At 36.7% G+C, this 16,852-nt stretch overlaps 1 protein-coding gene across 1 annotated transcript in view; it reads right to left on the bottom strand.

Moving 5' to 3' along the window:
- Positions 1 to 3,260, bottom strand: part of LOC131063183 (uncharacterized) — a 55,890-nt gene extending 52,630 nt beyond the window's left edge. The window contains exon 1 of the mRNA XM_057996973.2: positions 2,917 to 3,260. Within this exon, the coding sequence (XP_057852956.1) occupies positions 2,917 to 3,126 (210 nt within the window). The 5' untranslated portion in view covers positions 3,127 to 3,260. The remainder of the gene's footprint in view (positions 1 to 2,916) is intronic.
- Between the last annotated feature and the right edge of the window lie 13,592 nt (positions 3,261 to 16,852).

Genomic DNA, 16,852 nt, shown 5'->3' with positions numbered 1-16,852 from the left:
TGATGTCGTTGGTTGTTGTTTGGTCTTATGCTCCTCGGGTGGTTGTTGTTGCAGCTCCCCATGTTCCCCATGGGGATTTGTCTGGTGCAACACTCATGCCCCCTGGTTCTCTGGCTGAGGATCCTGTTGTTGTTGGCTCTCTGGCTTTTGGTGATGCTTCTGAGCCGACTGTTGTTGATGTTGTTAGTTTTATGCCCAATTCTGTTGGCAAGCGTAGCTTTACTCATGTAGTCAGATCTTCCGCCCAACCCTTGAAGGGGATTCATCTTCTTCCGTGTGCCAAATCCTCCTCTGTGGTGATTTGTGGAGAGGATGTCGTGGACAACATTGGGTTCTACCAACACTGTGCTCTTGTGTGCAGATTCTCTGAGCTCTGGCCTTCTCTACTGAACCTTCATCACTGGGTAAGTGACTCTTGGCGGCCTTTGGTGGCTCACAATATTGAGTTTTTCCCCGGTGCTAAGGGCTTTTTTGTCGCTTCCTTTATATCTTCCACAGATCGGAATTTGGTATTGGGCAAGTTGTGGGCTTAGGGAGTGCACTCTCTCTCTGTTTAGCCTTAGACAACTTCTTTCAACCCTCTCACTAAACCACTTAATGTGCATCCAGTTTTTGTCTGCCTCATCAATCTCCCTCTTCATTTTTGGGAGCACTCTTGTTATGAGGCTATCGATAACTCTATTGGTCATTTCTTGAAGGTCGATGAAGTTGCGTCCTCAATAGACCACACTACATTTGCTTGCATTCTTGTGGACATTGACATCTCATTTCATCTCCCAAGAGATGTGGTTCTTATGGTGGGGGATAGGCCTTGGTCTCAACTACTAGATTTTGAAGGCCTCCCCTTCTGCTACAGGAGATGCTTCTCTATGGGTCATCTTGCTTCAGACTGCTCTATTTCACACCACAAAGGTGATTCTGATCGGTGGAAGAATGCTACTGTTGATCACTTAACAATCAATGCTCTTGACTATTCGTCTGTTGGCTCCTCTCATGAGGATGATGTCAATGTCATGCCCCTCACGACTATTGATGCTTTTGTTGCTACTTTTATGGCTTCATTTCCTGAGGTCCCCGCTCCTGCTTCTCCTATTATGTAGCCACGTTCTTTTATCGTTGGATCTGCTTCTGCTGTTGTTCTGTCATAGCCTGTTGCTGCTCTACAACAACCTACTATTGTTCTATTGCAACACTCCATTGACACCACTGATTGTAACCCTGTGGGGTCCCTTCCGATTGATCTCTCTTTTGATGGACCTAATGACAACATCGCTTGGACTGTGATTACTCGCAGGCAAAAGGGGAAGTCTTCTCCCTTGGCCCAAACCCCTTGGTTATATAGGGCATGGTGAGAGATGACAAATCTTATTTTGATATTTAATATAAAATGAGTGAATAAATTTACTATATATATATATCAACATTGCAAATGATGTGTAGCTTGTACATATATGAGATAACTCAACAAGACCTAGCCCAATAACCTATCTACACCTTGCCTCCATCTTACTTTATTTTTTGTCAATTTTTGGGGTATGGAGGGGCAAGATGAGGTGAGAATAGCTCAATGGACGATTGAGTGGGATGAAACAACCCATTTGCTAGGTAAATCCAACCAGCAAGAGTTGAACCTTGGACCTACATGGGAAGAACCCAAAGCCTTAGCACAACCTTACAAACCATTTGATCTATAATATATTGTCTCATTATTAAATGCTTTAATAAAAAGTTAAATTTGACGCTTAAAAATAAAATTTTGAAGAGTTGAAGGTAATTTGCATTTATTATGGTTTAAAAGCAGAATAGAAATAAAAATTTATGTGCATTGATGTTACAAAATTAAATGACATTTTATAAAATAATTGTTTCTTAAAATAACATGTTTTTGTCAATATGATGAAGTTGAATGATTCTTAATGAGCTCACCAGAAATCTAATCTTGCTTAGTTTAAAAGTCACCAAAGATCCAATCTTGTTTAGTCCAAAAATTTGACATGTATGTAATCTCTTTCTAAGGTGAATCCAATAAAAAAAATGGATAAGATTAGATCGCGTAACTTTGACTTTGACTTTTGTCTAGCTATTTTTATTGGGCTTTTTAATAAAATAACTACTTTGGCAAGTAATTGGGCTTAGAGAAAAAATTCTTTGTATTTTTTATAAAATGACTATTTGGAAAGCCCACATCGTGACTTTAACTTTGACTTAGGTGGTTTAACAACTGCATACATTAGAATTTTTTAAAGGTAAAAAACGACAAGCCCTTCTGCAATAAATGCTGATATTCTAGAAAAATAGTCAGTAATTGACTGAACCACCTGTCTACTCTTTTGGACTTTCCAGAAACTAAAGTGCTTCCAGATTTCCACTTATAATAGTTCAACAGAGACATCAAAATTAATTTCAACCCTCCGCAAATGTAATATTTTGTCAAATAAATTTTAAAATGATATGGTTACAAAGCAAAGTAAGATTGCTAACAGATCGCCTTAAGAGATTTTCCCCATAATAATTCTTCCTCTACATTCCAGTTTATACTGCTTAAGTATGTATTACAGTCACAGAACAGAAATAAAAAAGCTTATGCATAAAAAAAGAGTAAACATTTTTCTTTAGTTCATAACTTAATATATGTCTTAAACTCTGGTTTTGGAAAACAGAGAGGAATATTGGAAAAAAGAAAGCAGAGAGAGACTTTTAAAAAGTAAACTTTAGCTTAACAGTATATTTTATGCTTCTAATTTTTAGGCGATTCACATTAATAGATAGATTTTATGAAGGAAAGTAATGTGATTTCAAATGAACTACTTAAACAATTTTAAACTTAAACTGCGTTGTTTAAATTTGTCGATTAGATAAGAAAGAAAGAAGCCATTTAACAGAAAAAGAGTTTGCAGAGAAGTAAAAGAGAAATACCACTTGCTGTAGTCCAGTGAGATAAATAGCGTGACTGCACTGCTCCTGACCAGGGCACAGAGCCGCCATTGTTACGTCTGTGATTGGAGGAATGGGCATGAAAACGGCCGTCCAGTGAAGAAACATGACAAGCAAGAGATGAATCATAGGCTTCTCACTCATACTTCCCCACACCCTTTTCTCACCACCCATCGTCATCGTCATCGCCATCGACCCAACTAAACTTTCTGCTCTACTCTTTACAGTTTTTCTGGTTCAAGTCAATTGTGGGAACGCCATTAAAGCAGCTTATTCAAAGCATTTACCACGCGTCCAAAGGTGGCAAATGGGAGAGCACATGGAGTTGCCACAGCAAAGATTTTGGTGTTAAATTACTAATGGCATTGATGAATGGTGTATCGGGTGAGCAAAGGAATATCCCATTCTTGACTTGCAATGCACTTCAAAGTCGTAGTCTACGTACGTGCCTTGTTTTCTTGGAGAAACCTACTCTACTCGATTCCCCATAACAATTTTACTTTGTCTTTCTGCTACCTCTGCATTGTAGAATAAGTATTTTCGCCATCAGTTTCTGTGCTCATCTACTTTCTTTAATAATCTTTCGGCTGTGCTGTCGCATTTTGGAAGATTCATTTAGTCAATGTTACTGGGGATCGAACTGAATTTTCATCCAACTCGAGAGATTTCTTTTTTGGGTGGAATTTGATGGGCCGACCCGTGACAGACCTTCATTTTCAATCTCCTCCCGAATACCTGATTTTTTTGACATTTGTGTACAACGGTGTTGCGTCTACAGAAGCTTACCTAATAGAAAATCTTGATTGCTAACTAAGTGGAATATTTTTGCTATAGAAATTTCTATCATGAACAGACCAAATTTGGCAATAATGATTAAATAATATATCTAGTCCACTTACCATTTGGTGCTGGTAATTCTTTTCTTGGTTTAGATAAAGGTGTCTATTCACAACCTTGACTTTATTGTTCCACAAGTGTTACTATGAGGTACAAGACAACGATCAATTGAGGTAAATGTAAAACGATTTTCAATTTAGGCAAAAAATTGGAATGATGTAAATAGAAAAGGGTATTTGGAAGATGAAATGTATTATATTATGAAGATGGGGTACACGACAATGATTTCTTAAGGTAAATGAAAAATGGTTTTCAATTTAGGCAAAGATTGGAATGGTATAAATAGAGAAAGGTATTTGGAAGATGAAATGTATTATATTATGCATATGAGGTACAAGACAATGACTACTTAAAGTAAATGAAAAATAATTTTTAATCTAGGCAAAGATTGGAATGATATAAATAGAAAAAGGTATTTGGAAGATGAAATACATTATAAATTATTGCTCTTTTAGTTGAAAGTTTCATGTATATTGTAATTGTTTTTTATAATTGATATGAGAGTGTGAATTTAAGTCAATATTTTTAATTTGTGAGTTAAAGATGGAGTAGCATTTAGTCAATCAAATCTTTTCAGAACATGATCTTAACGTCATCATTTATGCTATCACGAGACTTGTACTCCACACAACATGACCCCCTAGTGGGCATATTCTAACTTTCAACTTCACCAGCAACATACAAAAAATTATTTTAATAAAAATAAGTATAACTAAAAGTAATTGTATTAAAAGTTAAAGTAAAGAATAAAAATATATATTATCTTTATATAATCATGTAACAATAAGATTAGACTTGATATGGGTTAAGGTGGTGACAGGTTTGTCAATGCATAGGATGCCAAATTATGATGGATCAATTCGTAGATTTATGTTTAGGATCATGTAATGATTACACCTAATATGTTGGCAATGGAGGATGCGGTTATCTACCTAGGTATTTCACACATAGTTGTCATTTGTCACAAATTGTATTATCTTCAAGGTTCTAGTTGGGGGTTAAAAGTATAACAAAGGTGTCAAGGGGGTGTGATCAACAATCGAGTAGGAGATGGAGCTAGAGGAAACATAATTTTTTTAGGGAAGAGATGTTGGTGGAATTCATATCTTTTGTTGATAAGGAGTTAGTAATCGATATTGGTGATAGTGGGTGGCGAGAATCTAGGAGCTAGCCAAAGAATTGGATTGAGCTTTATCAATTGATTTGAGGGATATTATGGCTAATATGATGTTAGAACCTTGTCGTACTTATGGTTGTCATAATGTATTTGATGTTGCACAATCATTGAGTTGCATGACACTGCTCTTTCAAGCGCAAGGGTCACATATCTTCCATGAAGATATTGAAGACACAATTCACCAATTAGAGGTCTATTATGATGTTTTGGAACATTTTTGTACTTCTAAGTGGCATTAGATGTACCTTCAAAACATTGTCTCGAGGTCTTAGCTAAAGGTTTGATTATCTTTCTTCTTGAGGATGTTATCTCCAATTATTACAACAATGACATGTCTATGAGTTTCAAGTAGGTTTCATCAATTGAGGATGTAGTGGAGTGTAAGAAATGTGGTTGTAGTGTCATAAATTGTACACCCTTAATTAGGGTCGTACAATTCCATGCTTAGGTTAGCACCCACCTTAGTGTGTTGCATTTTGCATTTTAATTAATTCCTTTAAGCATTTAATTATTAATTTAATTAAATTTAAGGTCCTCTCTTATCATTCTACACATTATAAAATTGGGCCCTTAACCCTGAGTGTGTCCCTTTTTGTTTTATCTTCTTTAACTAATTAATCAATTAAACCCTGATAAGGTCCTATTTTGACCTTCAAGACTCAATTTCGCATATCTAAACACCTTAGATTGTAACATAGAGCCAGGATTAGTTTTGTAATCATGAAACCTTGCATTCCTAAAAATTTGGAAAAAAGTCGGTCGAACCATGGTGCAGGGGTCCCAACTTTTTCTCCCTAAAATTTGGGATCCTGTTTTGGTTGTATTATAATGTTTAAATATTTCTTTGTGCAAAATTATATCAATTATGGGTCTGCCTATGATCAAAAATAAAGTTAGCTCGGTTTCTTATATATAACCTTTCATTTCCTCATTTGAAGGATCCATCTACAAGCAATTGAAGGAAACCTCTTATGAAGTGAAAGAAAATGTTTGTGTGGATTTTACAATCAACAAATCAAGCATTCATCAAGTCTTCATCAATCTTCTTGATCATCAATCGAAGCTTAGGAGATATTGAAGAATAATAAGGAGATCACCGACTATTGATTGGCTTGTACCTCTCCCTTACGGTTTGGTATGGTTTCATGTTATTTTTATATATCTCTATGTGAGTTTCACATCACTCATTTTCAGATTTATGTTATTTCTTTAGATCCATATTGCATTTGTGATTTGAAGCATTTACATTAACATTATGTTCATTTAGTGTTTTTACTCCAAACATAGGGTAGAACTCTAGTTTTGCATTTTCACTCATAGGATTCTTACAAACACATGAGATTATAGGGAACACACACTATTCAATATTACATTGGTTGTTTGTGGAGGTGGAAATCACCAAAACAAGGGATTTGACTAAGGTAAAACCCTATATAATCACCCATACACCATTTTTTCAAATTACAGGTGTAGGTACACGATTCCAACAGACCTACAAACTTTCGGGATCTTATAATTTGTAGGTATAGGTATAGATTCAGAGGAAGGCCCCAAATCCATGGGACCGGGGTGCCCAATGCCCTAGGTAGTCTTGGACCAAGGTGCCCAGTGCCCTGGTCTGGCTCAATCAGGCTCAAATTTTAGTGACAAGTGCACATCATAATTCCCTAGTTAGATCTATAATTTGTGTCTCAGTTTCATTTTTGTATCTTTATGTTACTACGGTTAACATAGTTGTTTTCATACATTTCACTAGCTTAGCCTATCATTACTTTGCATTTGGCTCATTTGCCTTTCATAGAAGCAAAGCAATAGAAACCCTAAAAGTATTCCTTGACTCTCTTTCACAAGAGGAATTTGAAGTGAACTACTTCCTAAGGGTCTTTCGTATTCCAATGTATGAATGATAGTGGGATTAGATCCTAATTTACTTGATCCCATTGTCATCCATCACAGTGATAGAAAGAGCAATAAAAATACATTAGCACCTACTTATGTTCCCTTTTGTCTAGAATGTCACACAACTTTCTATTATTTTTTTGGTGTGGAAAAGTGTTAATTGGTGGATTTGGGGATGTGCCCATAGCTGATGTGTTTGGTTGTTTTTTTCATGGTTGGGTTTGTTAACCTTATTTGGTTTTGTGTGTTCTATGATTTTCCTATTTGCTTTTTATTTTTTACTTCTACTTTAGTTATGACTAGACTAGTGAAGCTTAATAATCTTAATTGTTTAGCTAGTTATATTTCCTTGTAATGATTGTAAACATTAATATGATATTGATATTTAGTTGTTAGTGTTTCTATGATACCAATATATAATAGGTCTTTGGTATAAGTGGTTGATTCGGACTTGATGGTGTTTTCCATCAAAATCTAAGACTTGAGCCCTATTTTATATATGTTTCTTAGATACTGTAGACACCTATTTATGTCCACTTAATTAAATGAATTTTATTTGTTTAATTATCACTTATCCAACCATTAATTAAATTAAGATTTAATTAATGTCCCCTTTCTGCTATTCAACCATTAATCAAATTTAATATTTGATTAATTAACTTTTCTTCTGTTAATTGAATAAATCCTATTTATTTGATGAAATACCCCTTCCACATTAATTGAATTTATATTTAATTAAATTCATCTTCTGATATAAATAAATCAATATTTATCTATAAAATCACCCCCCCAACTTGTGTTTTCCTACAAATGCAAGTTGCACATTTTAGTTGAAATAAATCATTTTATTTTAATTAAAAATCCTAATTTCTCCCACTTGCATTCTCCTACAAGATCCACTTGCAACCTAATCATTATTCTAGAAGATACCAAACCCCACTTAATTAGCTAAATTAAGCCTAAACATTTGTCAATTCCTAAACAAAAGGCAAGTCACTTGTCAAAACCTCAAAAGTCTTCAATAATCATTAAAGGCTTTATGCCTTCAAGTGGTTAACCTCTAAAAGTCTTCCAAACCATTAAAGGCTCTTACACAAGCCATTGAGGGTTTTTTTCCTTCAAAGCAAGTTAACCTCCAAAGTCTTCAAAAAACATTTAATGCTCTTACAAGACTTCACTTCTTCAACACATCACTCTTTGCACAAGTGTTTAACCAATGGGTAATATCTTGCACTATTGAATAATAGCTTTATCCAATGACCTTGCCCACATGGATTTAACTCTCAAAGTCTTATCAAGAATTTAATGCTTATGCCTCCCCTCTCAAGCCTTCTCATGCTGACACTTGTCAACATGAGATTGGGTTGAAAACTATCACATGGATTGAAGATCATTCAATTCTAGCCCTTGTAAAGATTATTCAATCTAGACCATCCAATTCCCCAATTCTTCTATAAATAGCTCCCATTTATTCATAATCAGGATCCCAATGATAACTCAATGATGAGCAGTGAGCACCAAACCGGTACTGAGGGGGGGGTGAATCAGTACAGACACAAAAAATTTTCCTGAACCGGTTTGACTGCAAACAGTGCACTTGACAGACAAACACTAATACCGGTCTAAACCAGATTACTACCGGCTAAACATAATGAGACTGTGAAAGATATAAACCGGCAACACTTAGCTTTCCATATAGTCTACTGCCTCATTTCCACTTTATCCTTATGCATAAACATATAATCTATCATCAGAGATACAATAATTTAATAGAACAACATGATTCACCACTAAACAGGAAATAACAAAACATCACATGAAAGAGGCATCACACATGACACACATATTTTTCACATGGAAACCCAACTAGGAAAAACCACGGTGGAGATGAATACCCACAAGCTGTTTTTGAACTCTTTAGAAGTTCGTTCTGTTAGGAGCCTAGTCTAGTTAAAGACTGTTACAACAGGTTCTGTTAGGAACCGATCCTGTTAGGGATCACCCAGTTAAGGGATGGCTAGAATACCCGGTTAAGGGTTAAACCTTGCTAGAGGATTTTATGAACTCAATGGTTTTGAGTCACCCTGTTAAAGGATTTACAGCAAGCTGGTTAAAGCTACCCTGTTAAGGGATTTTCCAACTGTTGAAGTGATTAGAGATCAACAGGTATTACAATGATATGGTAATAGCACTTAATGCCAATGCAGATCCGTTTTAGTTCCTTCCTTCTGCACACACACTTTGCAGGTATCAATTCTCTTATTTGGTCTGGCAAGAATCACATATCTCTGCACTTAGATACACACACAACATTTTCCAACAACCTCAACATGAAACACAACATCGACCTTATAGGAAACAGATAGGTCAGTAGCATAAACTCTAAACCCTAAACATTTAGGTTGAGCAATTCAGTTGGTTCAATCCTGACCATTGAACACTTTGCATTTGAATACAACGGTCTTGAACAGATCTCAAGACATTCTCCATCATCCGTTCTTCACTGCTTCTTGGAGGCGATACCCCATCACGTGTTCTTCACCATTTGCAAGGACTTCACACATTCTCGAGGTAGATAGGATCAATCCCCTTCATGCAAGATCCTTCACGCACATGAGGCTGATGTGGCAACATGATCTGATCTCCATTACAATGCTAACTCATCACACAATGCCATCAGTTGAACCACACAGGCTCAAAACACTTCAACCAGAAACCCTGAGGCTGGGACTACCAACCGGTAGTCATACCATATTAAACATTGATAGAAAAGATTCCATATACCGGTTCACTTGGACAAACGTACCACTTCACCTTTTGCACATATACCAGTTCACAACATTATACCGGTTCACTTTGCCTATTGCTTAACTTCAACAAACTGGTTCACTCTTCAACATATTACCGATTCACTCTTCAGCATATTACCGGTTCTCTCTTCAGCATATTGACATCAATGACAACACAATATCATCATGTCAACATACTCTGCACATATGCCAACAATCTCCCCCTTTGGCATTGATGGCAATATACAAAGATATCTCTCTTTCTGCATCACATCTTCTCCTTAATATTGCAGATATCTTCTCTACTTCACATCTTCTCCCCCTTTGACAACAATGTCAAAGTGGAGGCACGAGCTTCCATATTCCACTATGCTGCTCCCCCTGAGGAGTACCATCCTTCAACACATCAATCCTGAAAAGATATAGCAAAGTAAGATCTAACTGATGTGGAGCAAAACCTTTAGTTTACTTCTTGAAGGGGCAGCACCCCTAATTAACGTCTCAGATAGGTAAAAGTAGCCTTTAGTAGAGGCTTGGTGAATATGTTTGCTAACTGCTCCTTACTGGAAACATGTTCCAATACCACCTCTTTGTTCTGAACCTTTTCCCTCAAGAAATGATACTTGAGTTCAAAGTGCTTGGTTCTAGCATGTAAAACCGGATTCTTGGAGATGTTAATTGCACTTGTATTGTCACAAAATATACTTACCGGTTCAGATACAAGAACTTTGAAGCCATTTAATACATGCTACATCCAAATAGTTTGGGTGCAATTCATAAAAGCTGCAACATAATCTGCTTCTGTTGTAGACTGAGAGATACAAATCTTCTTTTTACTCATCCATGAGACCAGTCTACCACCGAGAAAGAATGCACCACCAGTTGTGCTCTTCCAGTCATCCACATTACCAACCCAATTAGCATCTGTGAACACTTTTAGGTTGAAATCATCATTGTATGGATACCATAATTCATAGTCAATAGTTCCCTTCAAATATCTAAGAATCCACTTGACTACTACCAAGTGGGATTCTCTTGGGCTTTTCTGAAACCGAGTGGTAATACCCATTGCATGTGCAATGTCCGGTTTGCTATGCACTACATAATGCAACTTACCAATCATTGATTGGTATTCCTTCTCATTTACCAATGCTAAGTCATCCTCTTTTGATAGTTTACAACCGGTCACCATTGGTGTAACAACCGATTTGTTATCTTCCATGCCAAAGGTCTTCAACACCTCTTTGACATACTTGGACTAAGTAATAAAGATTCCATCTTTCATTTGTTGAATCTGCAATCCAATGAAGAACTTAATCTCCCTTATGAGTGACATCTCAAATTCCTTCTTCATCTCATCTGCAAAGTCATGACTCATCTTGTCATCTCCACCAAAGATTATGTCATCAACAAATACTTCACAGATAGAATCTGATCTCCTTCTGATTTCAAGTAGATATTGCTATCTTCACTTGTTCTTTCAAATCCAATCTTCACAAGATGGGAGTGCAAGCGTTCATACCATGCTCTAGGTGCCTGCTTCAGTCCATACAAAGCTTTATGTAGCCTACACACCATGTCACTGTCTTCTGATAGGGCAAACCCATCTGGTTCTCTATATACACCTCCTCTTCAAGTATTCCATTTAGAAATGCAGATTTTACATCCATTTGGTGTACCTTGAATCCTTTAAAAGCTGCATATGCAAGAAGCATACGAACTCCTTCCAATCTTGCTACTAGAGCAAAGGTTTCTCCATAGTCTTCTCCTTCTTCTTGGGCATATCCTTTACATACTAGTCTGGCTTTGTTCCTTACCACTATGCCATCCTCATTCAGTTTATTTCTGAAGACCCATTTGGTTCCAATGGCATTTTTATGCTTTGGTCTGGGTACCAAAGACCATGTACCATTCTTTTTTATCTGATCAAGTTCCTCTTCCATTGCCTTGATCTAGTCTTCATCTTTATGTGCCTCTTTGAATGATTTAGGCTCAAATTCAGAGATCATACATGAGTTTTCTCTGACCTTTCTTCTTGTAAGAATTCCTACATCTTTGTCTCCTATGATCTGCTTTGGATCATGATTGAGTTTTACATACCTAGGTATATTCTTAATAGATTCCTCTTTCTTTTCTTCTTCATCCTCATCTTCATCAGCATCAGCATCCACTGGTGTAGGAGCACAATTACTGGTACTGGGCTGATTTGCAACCGGTTCCCAGAAGGTTACTACCGGTTCATCTCCTACATGTTCTCTGCCAGTTTCCTCAGGTTTATTAGAGTTTTCATCAACCCTAACATTGATGCTTTCAACAATTCTCTGAGTCCTATTGTTGAAACATTTGAGAGCTTTACTCTTGGTGGAATATCCCAAGAATATTCCCTCGTCACATTTTGCATCGAATTTGCTCTGATGTTCACTCCTCTTGATATAACATTTGCTACCAAACACTCTGAAGTAGCTTACTACTAGTGTCTTGCCAGTCCAGTACTCATAAGGAGTCTTATCCTTTCCTTTCTTGATGAGTACCCGGTTCATTGTGTAGACTGCAGTGCTCACCGCTTCTCTCCAAAAGGTGTGAGCAACCTTTCCTTGGATCAACATAGTTCTAGCCACTTCAACCATAGTCTGGTTGTTCCTCTCTGCTAAGCCATTCTTTTGTGGAGTCCGGGGGGTAGACAACTGCCTCTTGATGCCATTCTCTTCGTAGTATTTATTGAATTCACCGGAAGTGAATTCTCCTCCTTGATCACTTCTTAAGCTCTTAATCCTCTTACTTCTTTCTTTTTCTACAAGTTCTCTGAAGGCTTTGAACTTTCCAAAAGCTTCAGATTTGTCCTTCAAGAATGTGACCCACATCATTCTTGAGAAATCATTAGTAAGAATCATAAAATACCTATCTCCCTGCACACTCCTAGTTTTCATAGGACCACACAAATCAGTATGCACAAGATCAAGTAAATTGTCTGCAGTGAAAGTTTTACCTTTGAAGGTTGATGAAGACATTTTCTCCAGTTGGTACTCTATGCACAAAGGATTTTTTGGTTCACTCAACATAGGCAATCCTCTAACTGCCTTGATCTTACTGGCCTTCATAATATTGTCAAAGTTTACATGGCAGAGTCTCCTATGCCATATCTAGTTGTTCTCAAACTTATCCATAAGACATGTACTGACATTAGCATTTAGCTGAAATAGGTTACCTTTGGTCTGCATACTAGTAGCCATCAGTTCACCACTCTTTCTTTTGATTTTGCACACTCCATTTTTGAATTCCAGAGTGAGTCCATTATTATTCAGTTGAGCAACACTCAAAAGGTTGTGCCTTAGACCTTCTACCCAATACACATTGTCAGCACTGCTTCTTCCATTCAAAGAGATGGACCCTCTGCCTTTTACCATACATGGTGCATCATTACCAAAATGAACCACACCATCATCATACTCTTCCAGAGATAGAAACTTACTCCGGTCACCAGTCATATGGTGAGAAAAGCCACTGTCAATAATCCACTCATTGGAATTATCAAAGTGGAGACAAGAGCCTTCTTGTCTGACACATCTTCCTTGACTGCTACAAACACAATATCTTCATTTTCTTCATCTTCTGATTCCTCATCAGTGACACCTTCATCAACTGCTACAAAATAACTTTTCCGATTTGTCCTTGCTATCACCATTAGGACAATTTACAACAATGTGTCCTATCTGGTTACAATAAAATCATTTCAAAGGGAGCTTACCTCTGTATTTACTGGTTCCCTTAGGAAGTCTCTTGGCAAGAAGAGATTCAAATTCCATCAGGATCTCCTCATCATCCATTTCTCTATTTTGTCTTGGTTCACCACTGGTACTAGCTTCTTTGCCTTTTCTGGATGGTGCAGCAGATGCTCTGAAGGTTGATTCAGTCTTCTAAATACTGCCATCATAATTATTTATCTCATAAGTTGTTAGCTTTTCAATGATGGATTCCAGGGATACCTTTGTCTTGTCTACAGACCTCAACTCCTAAATAGCTGCAACCCTTATTGCATAGACTGGTAATAAGGATCTCAAAACTTTGCTAACAACAGTGGAATCTTCCATTTTACCACCTGCACTCTTGATATCTCCAACAACAATTTTGATTCATATTCCATATTGTTGAATGGTCTCTCCTTCAACCATCTGCATGTCTTCAAACTTTCCCCTACGGCTTTCTTCCTTAGCTTGTTTCACATGCTCATCATCACCATAGATATTCTCAAGGGCATCCCATACTTCTTTGGGATTCTCTTTATCCTGAACATCAATAAACTCAATGTCAGATAAACTACTAATTAGGGCTTCCATGACTTGCCCATTCTCTTGAATCTCCCTCTTTTGGCCATCGGTGAGAGTACCAGTAGGGATACCATAAGCATTCTCAACATAGCTCCAATGTTGAGCACCCATGCTTCTGATGTATATCTTCATTTTGTCCTTTCATATTTTAAAGTTATCTCTGTTGAACTTTGGACCTTCCCTCTTCATCATTACAATAGGATATTTCCCTCAAGCAGTTAAGCTTACAATACAGAGGACCTGGAGGATGCTCTGATACCAATTGATAACTCAGTGATGAACAGTGAGTACCAAACCAGTACTGAGAGGGAGGGGGGGTGAATCAGTACAGACACAAAAAAATTTCCTGAACTAGTTTGACTGCAAATAGTGCACCTGACAGACAAACACTAATATCAGTCTAAACCAGATTACTACCGGTTAAACATAATGAGACTATGAAAGACATAAATCGACAACACTTAGCTTTCCATATAGTCTACTCCCTCATTTCCACTTTATCCTTATGCATAAACAAATAATCTATCATCAGAGATACAATAATTTAATAGAACAACATGATTCACCACTAAATAGGAAATAACAAAACATCACATGAAAGAGGCATCACACATGACACACATATTTTTCACGTGGAAACCCAACTAGGAAAAACCACGTTGGGGATGAATACCCACAAGTTGTTTTTGAACTCTTTAGAAGTTCGCTCTGTTAGGAGCCTAGTCTAGTTAAAGACTGTTACAACAGGTTCTGTTAGGAACCAATCCTGTTAGGGATCACCTGATTAAGGGATGGCTAGAATACCCGGTTAAGGGTTAAACCTTGTTAAAGGTTACCTTATTAGAGGATTTTATGAACTCAATGGCTTTGAGTCACCCTGTTAAAGGATTTACAGCAAGCTGGTTAAAGCTATCATGTTAAGGGATTTTCCAACTATTGAAGTGATTAGAGATCAACAGGTATTACAATGATATGGTAATAGCACTCAATGCCAATGTAGATATGTTTTAGTTCCTTCCTTCTGCACACTCACTTTGCAGGTATCAATTCTCTTATTTGGTTTGGCAAGAATCATGTATCTTTGCACTTAGATACACACACAACATTTGCCAACAACCTCAACATGAAACACAACATCGACCTTATAGGAAACAAATAGGTCGGTAGCATAAACCCTAAACCCTAAACATTTAGGTTGAGAAATTCAGTCGGTTCAATCCTGACCATTGAACACTTTGCATTTGAATACAACAGTCTTGAATAGATCTCAAGATATTCTCCATCATTCGTTCTTCACCGCTTCTAGGAGGCGATAACCCATCATGCATTCTTCATCATTTGCAGGGACTTCGCACATTCTCGAGGTAGATAGGATCAATCCCCTTCATGCAAGATCCTTCACGCACATGAGGCTGACATAGCAAAATGATCTAATCTCCATTACAATGCTAACTCATCACACAATGCCATCGGTTGAATCACACAGGCTCGAAACACTTCAACCGGAAACCCTGAGGCTGGGACTACCAACTGGTAGTCATACCATATTAAACCTTGATAGAAAACATTCCATATACCAGTTCACCTTGAAAAACGTATCGCTTCACCTTTTGCACATATACCGGTTCCCAACATTATACCGGTTCACTTTGCTAGCTGCTTAACTTTAATAAACCAGTTCACTCTTCAACATATTACCGATTCACTCTTCAGCATATTACCGATTCTCTCTTCAACATATTGACATCAATGACAACACAATATCATCATGTCAACATACTCTACACATATGCCAACACCCAAGTTATTGCATCCAAGTTATACGTAATCTTTCTTGTGTAGGTTATCGAGGAGCTCCATTGACCATCTCTTAGCAATTAGATCATTTAGTAGCATTATAATCTTAGAATAATCATGTTTATCATATCATGGCATATCATGTTAGTAGTATATCATCTTACTATTATCTTCATGCTAGCTTAAATATCATCCTAATCTCATCGGGTGAACTCACAATAATGGTTCCCACTTTTTTGCCACTTTTGACACTGAGATGAACATTTTTAAAATAATCTTCAACTTTCGAGAACTATAAATTTTAAACCTTTAAAAATTTGAAGATGATGTAAATTAGTGATTTGTAGCATTTTATCCATAGATTATTTTTATTTTTTTTCTATTTTTTTTTGAAGTATTTTTTTCTTAATTTTTCCATCTCCCTCGAAAAGTAGTGTTTTACAACAAACTACATTTTTTAAGAGTGATGTGCCTCCCGAAATGCATAATTTTTTTCTATAAATGATAAAAACTCAATTCTTTCAAATTTTGGTTTGTAACATCAATATACAGGGCTTGCAGTTGGTTTGATAGTGATATGTTGAATATTTTTCATTTTATTAAGTTTTGAAGTCCAACTAGCCATAATTTAGACATAGGTTTAAGTTTGAACACATAACTTGTTCTATATATATCGAAATTCTATTTTATTTTATTAAGAAGACATCAATACCTGAGGCATAGATATTTTTTAGAATTTTTTTGAATTAGTTTACTATTTTTCCCAATGCGTTGAACAAAGAAGTTCATGTTCGGTGAAAAACCAATATTCCATAAAATTAAAAAAACAAGAACATAATAAAGTCACAATGTAATAAAATTATACTCGTTGGAAAGCTTGCTCCAAGTACTACCATATAATATTTTTGGGTTATCAAGATTATTTCATTTGTGCCTTCAACCAGAGGCTCAAAGGCAAAAATTCCTTAGAACTCTGAAATGTTTTGGGGGAGACCTCTACCAAGAGGGTTCGAATGAACATGGGTTCGAGTGAA

This window comes from Cryptomeria japonica, chromosome 11 (genome assembly GCF_030272615.1).
Source record: "Cryptomeria japonica chromosome 11, Sugi_1.0, whole genome shotgun sequence".
In the NCBI taxonomy this organism is placed as follows: Eukaryota; Viridiplantae; Streptophyta; class Pinopsida; order Cupressales; family Cupressaceae; genus Cryptomeria; species Cryptomeria japonica.
Note: the sequence above shows the minus strand (reverse complement) of the source record. Positions and strands in the feature narration are given on the sequence as shown.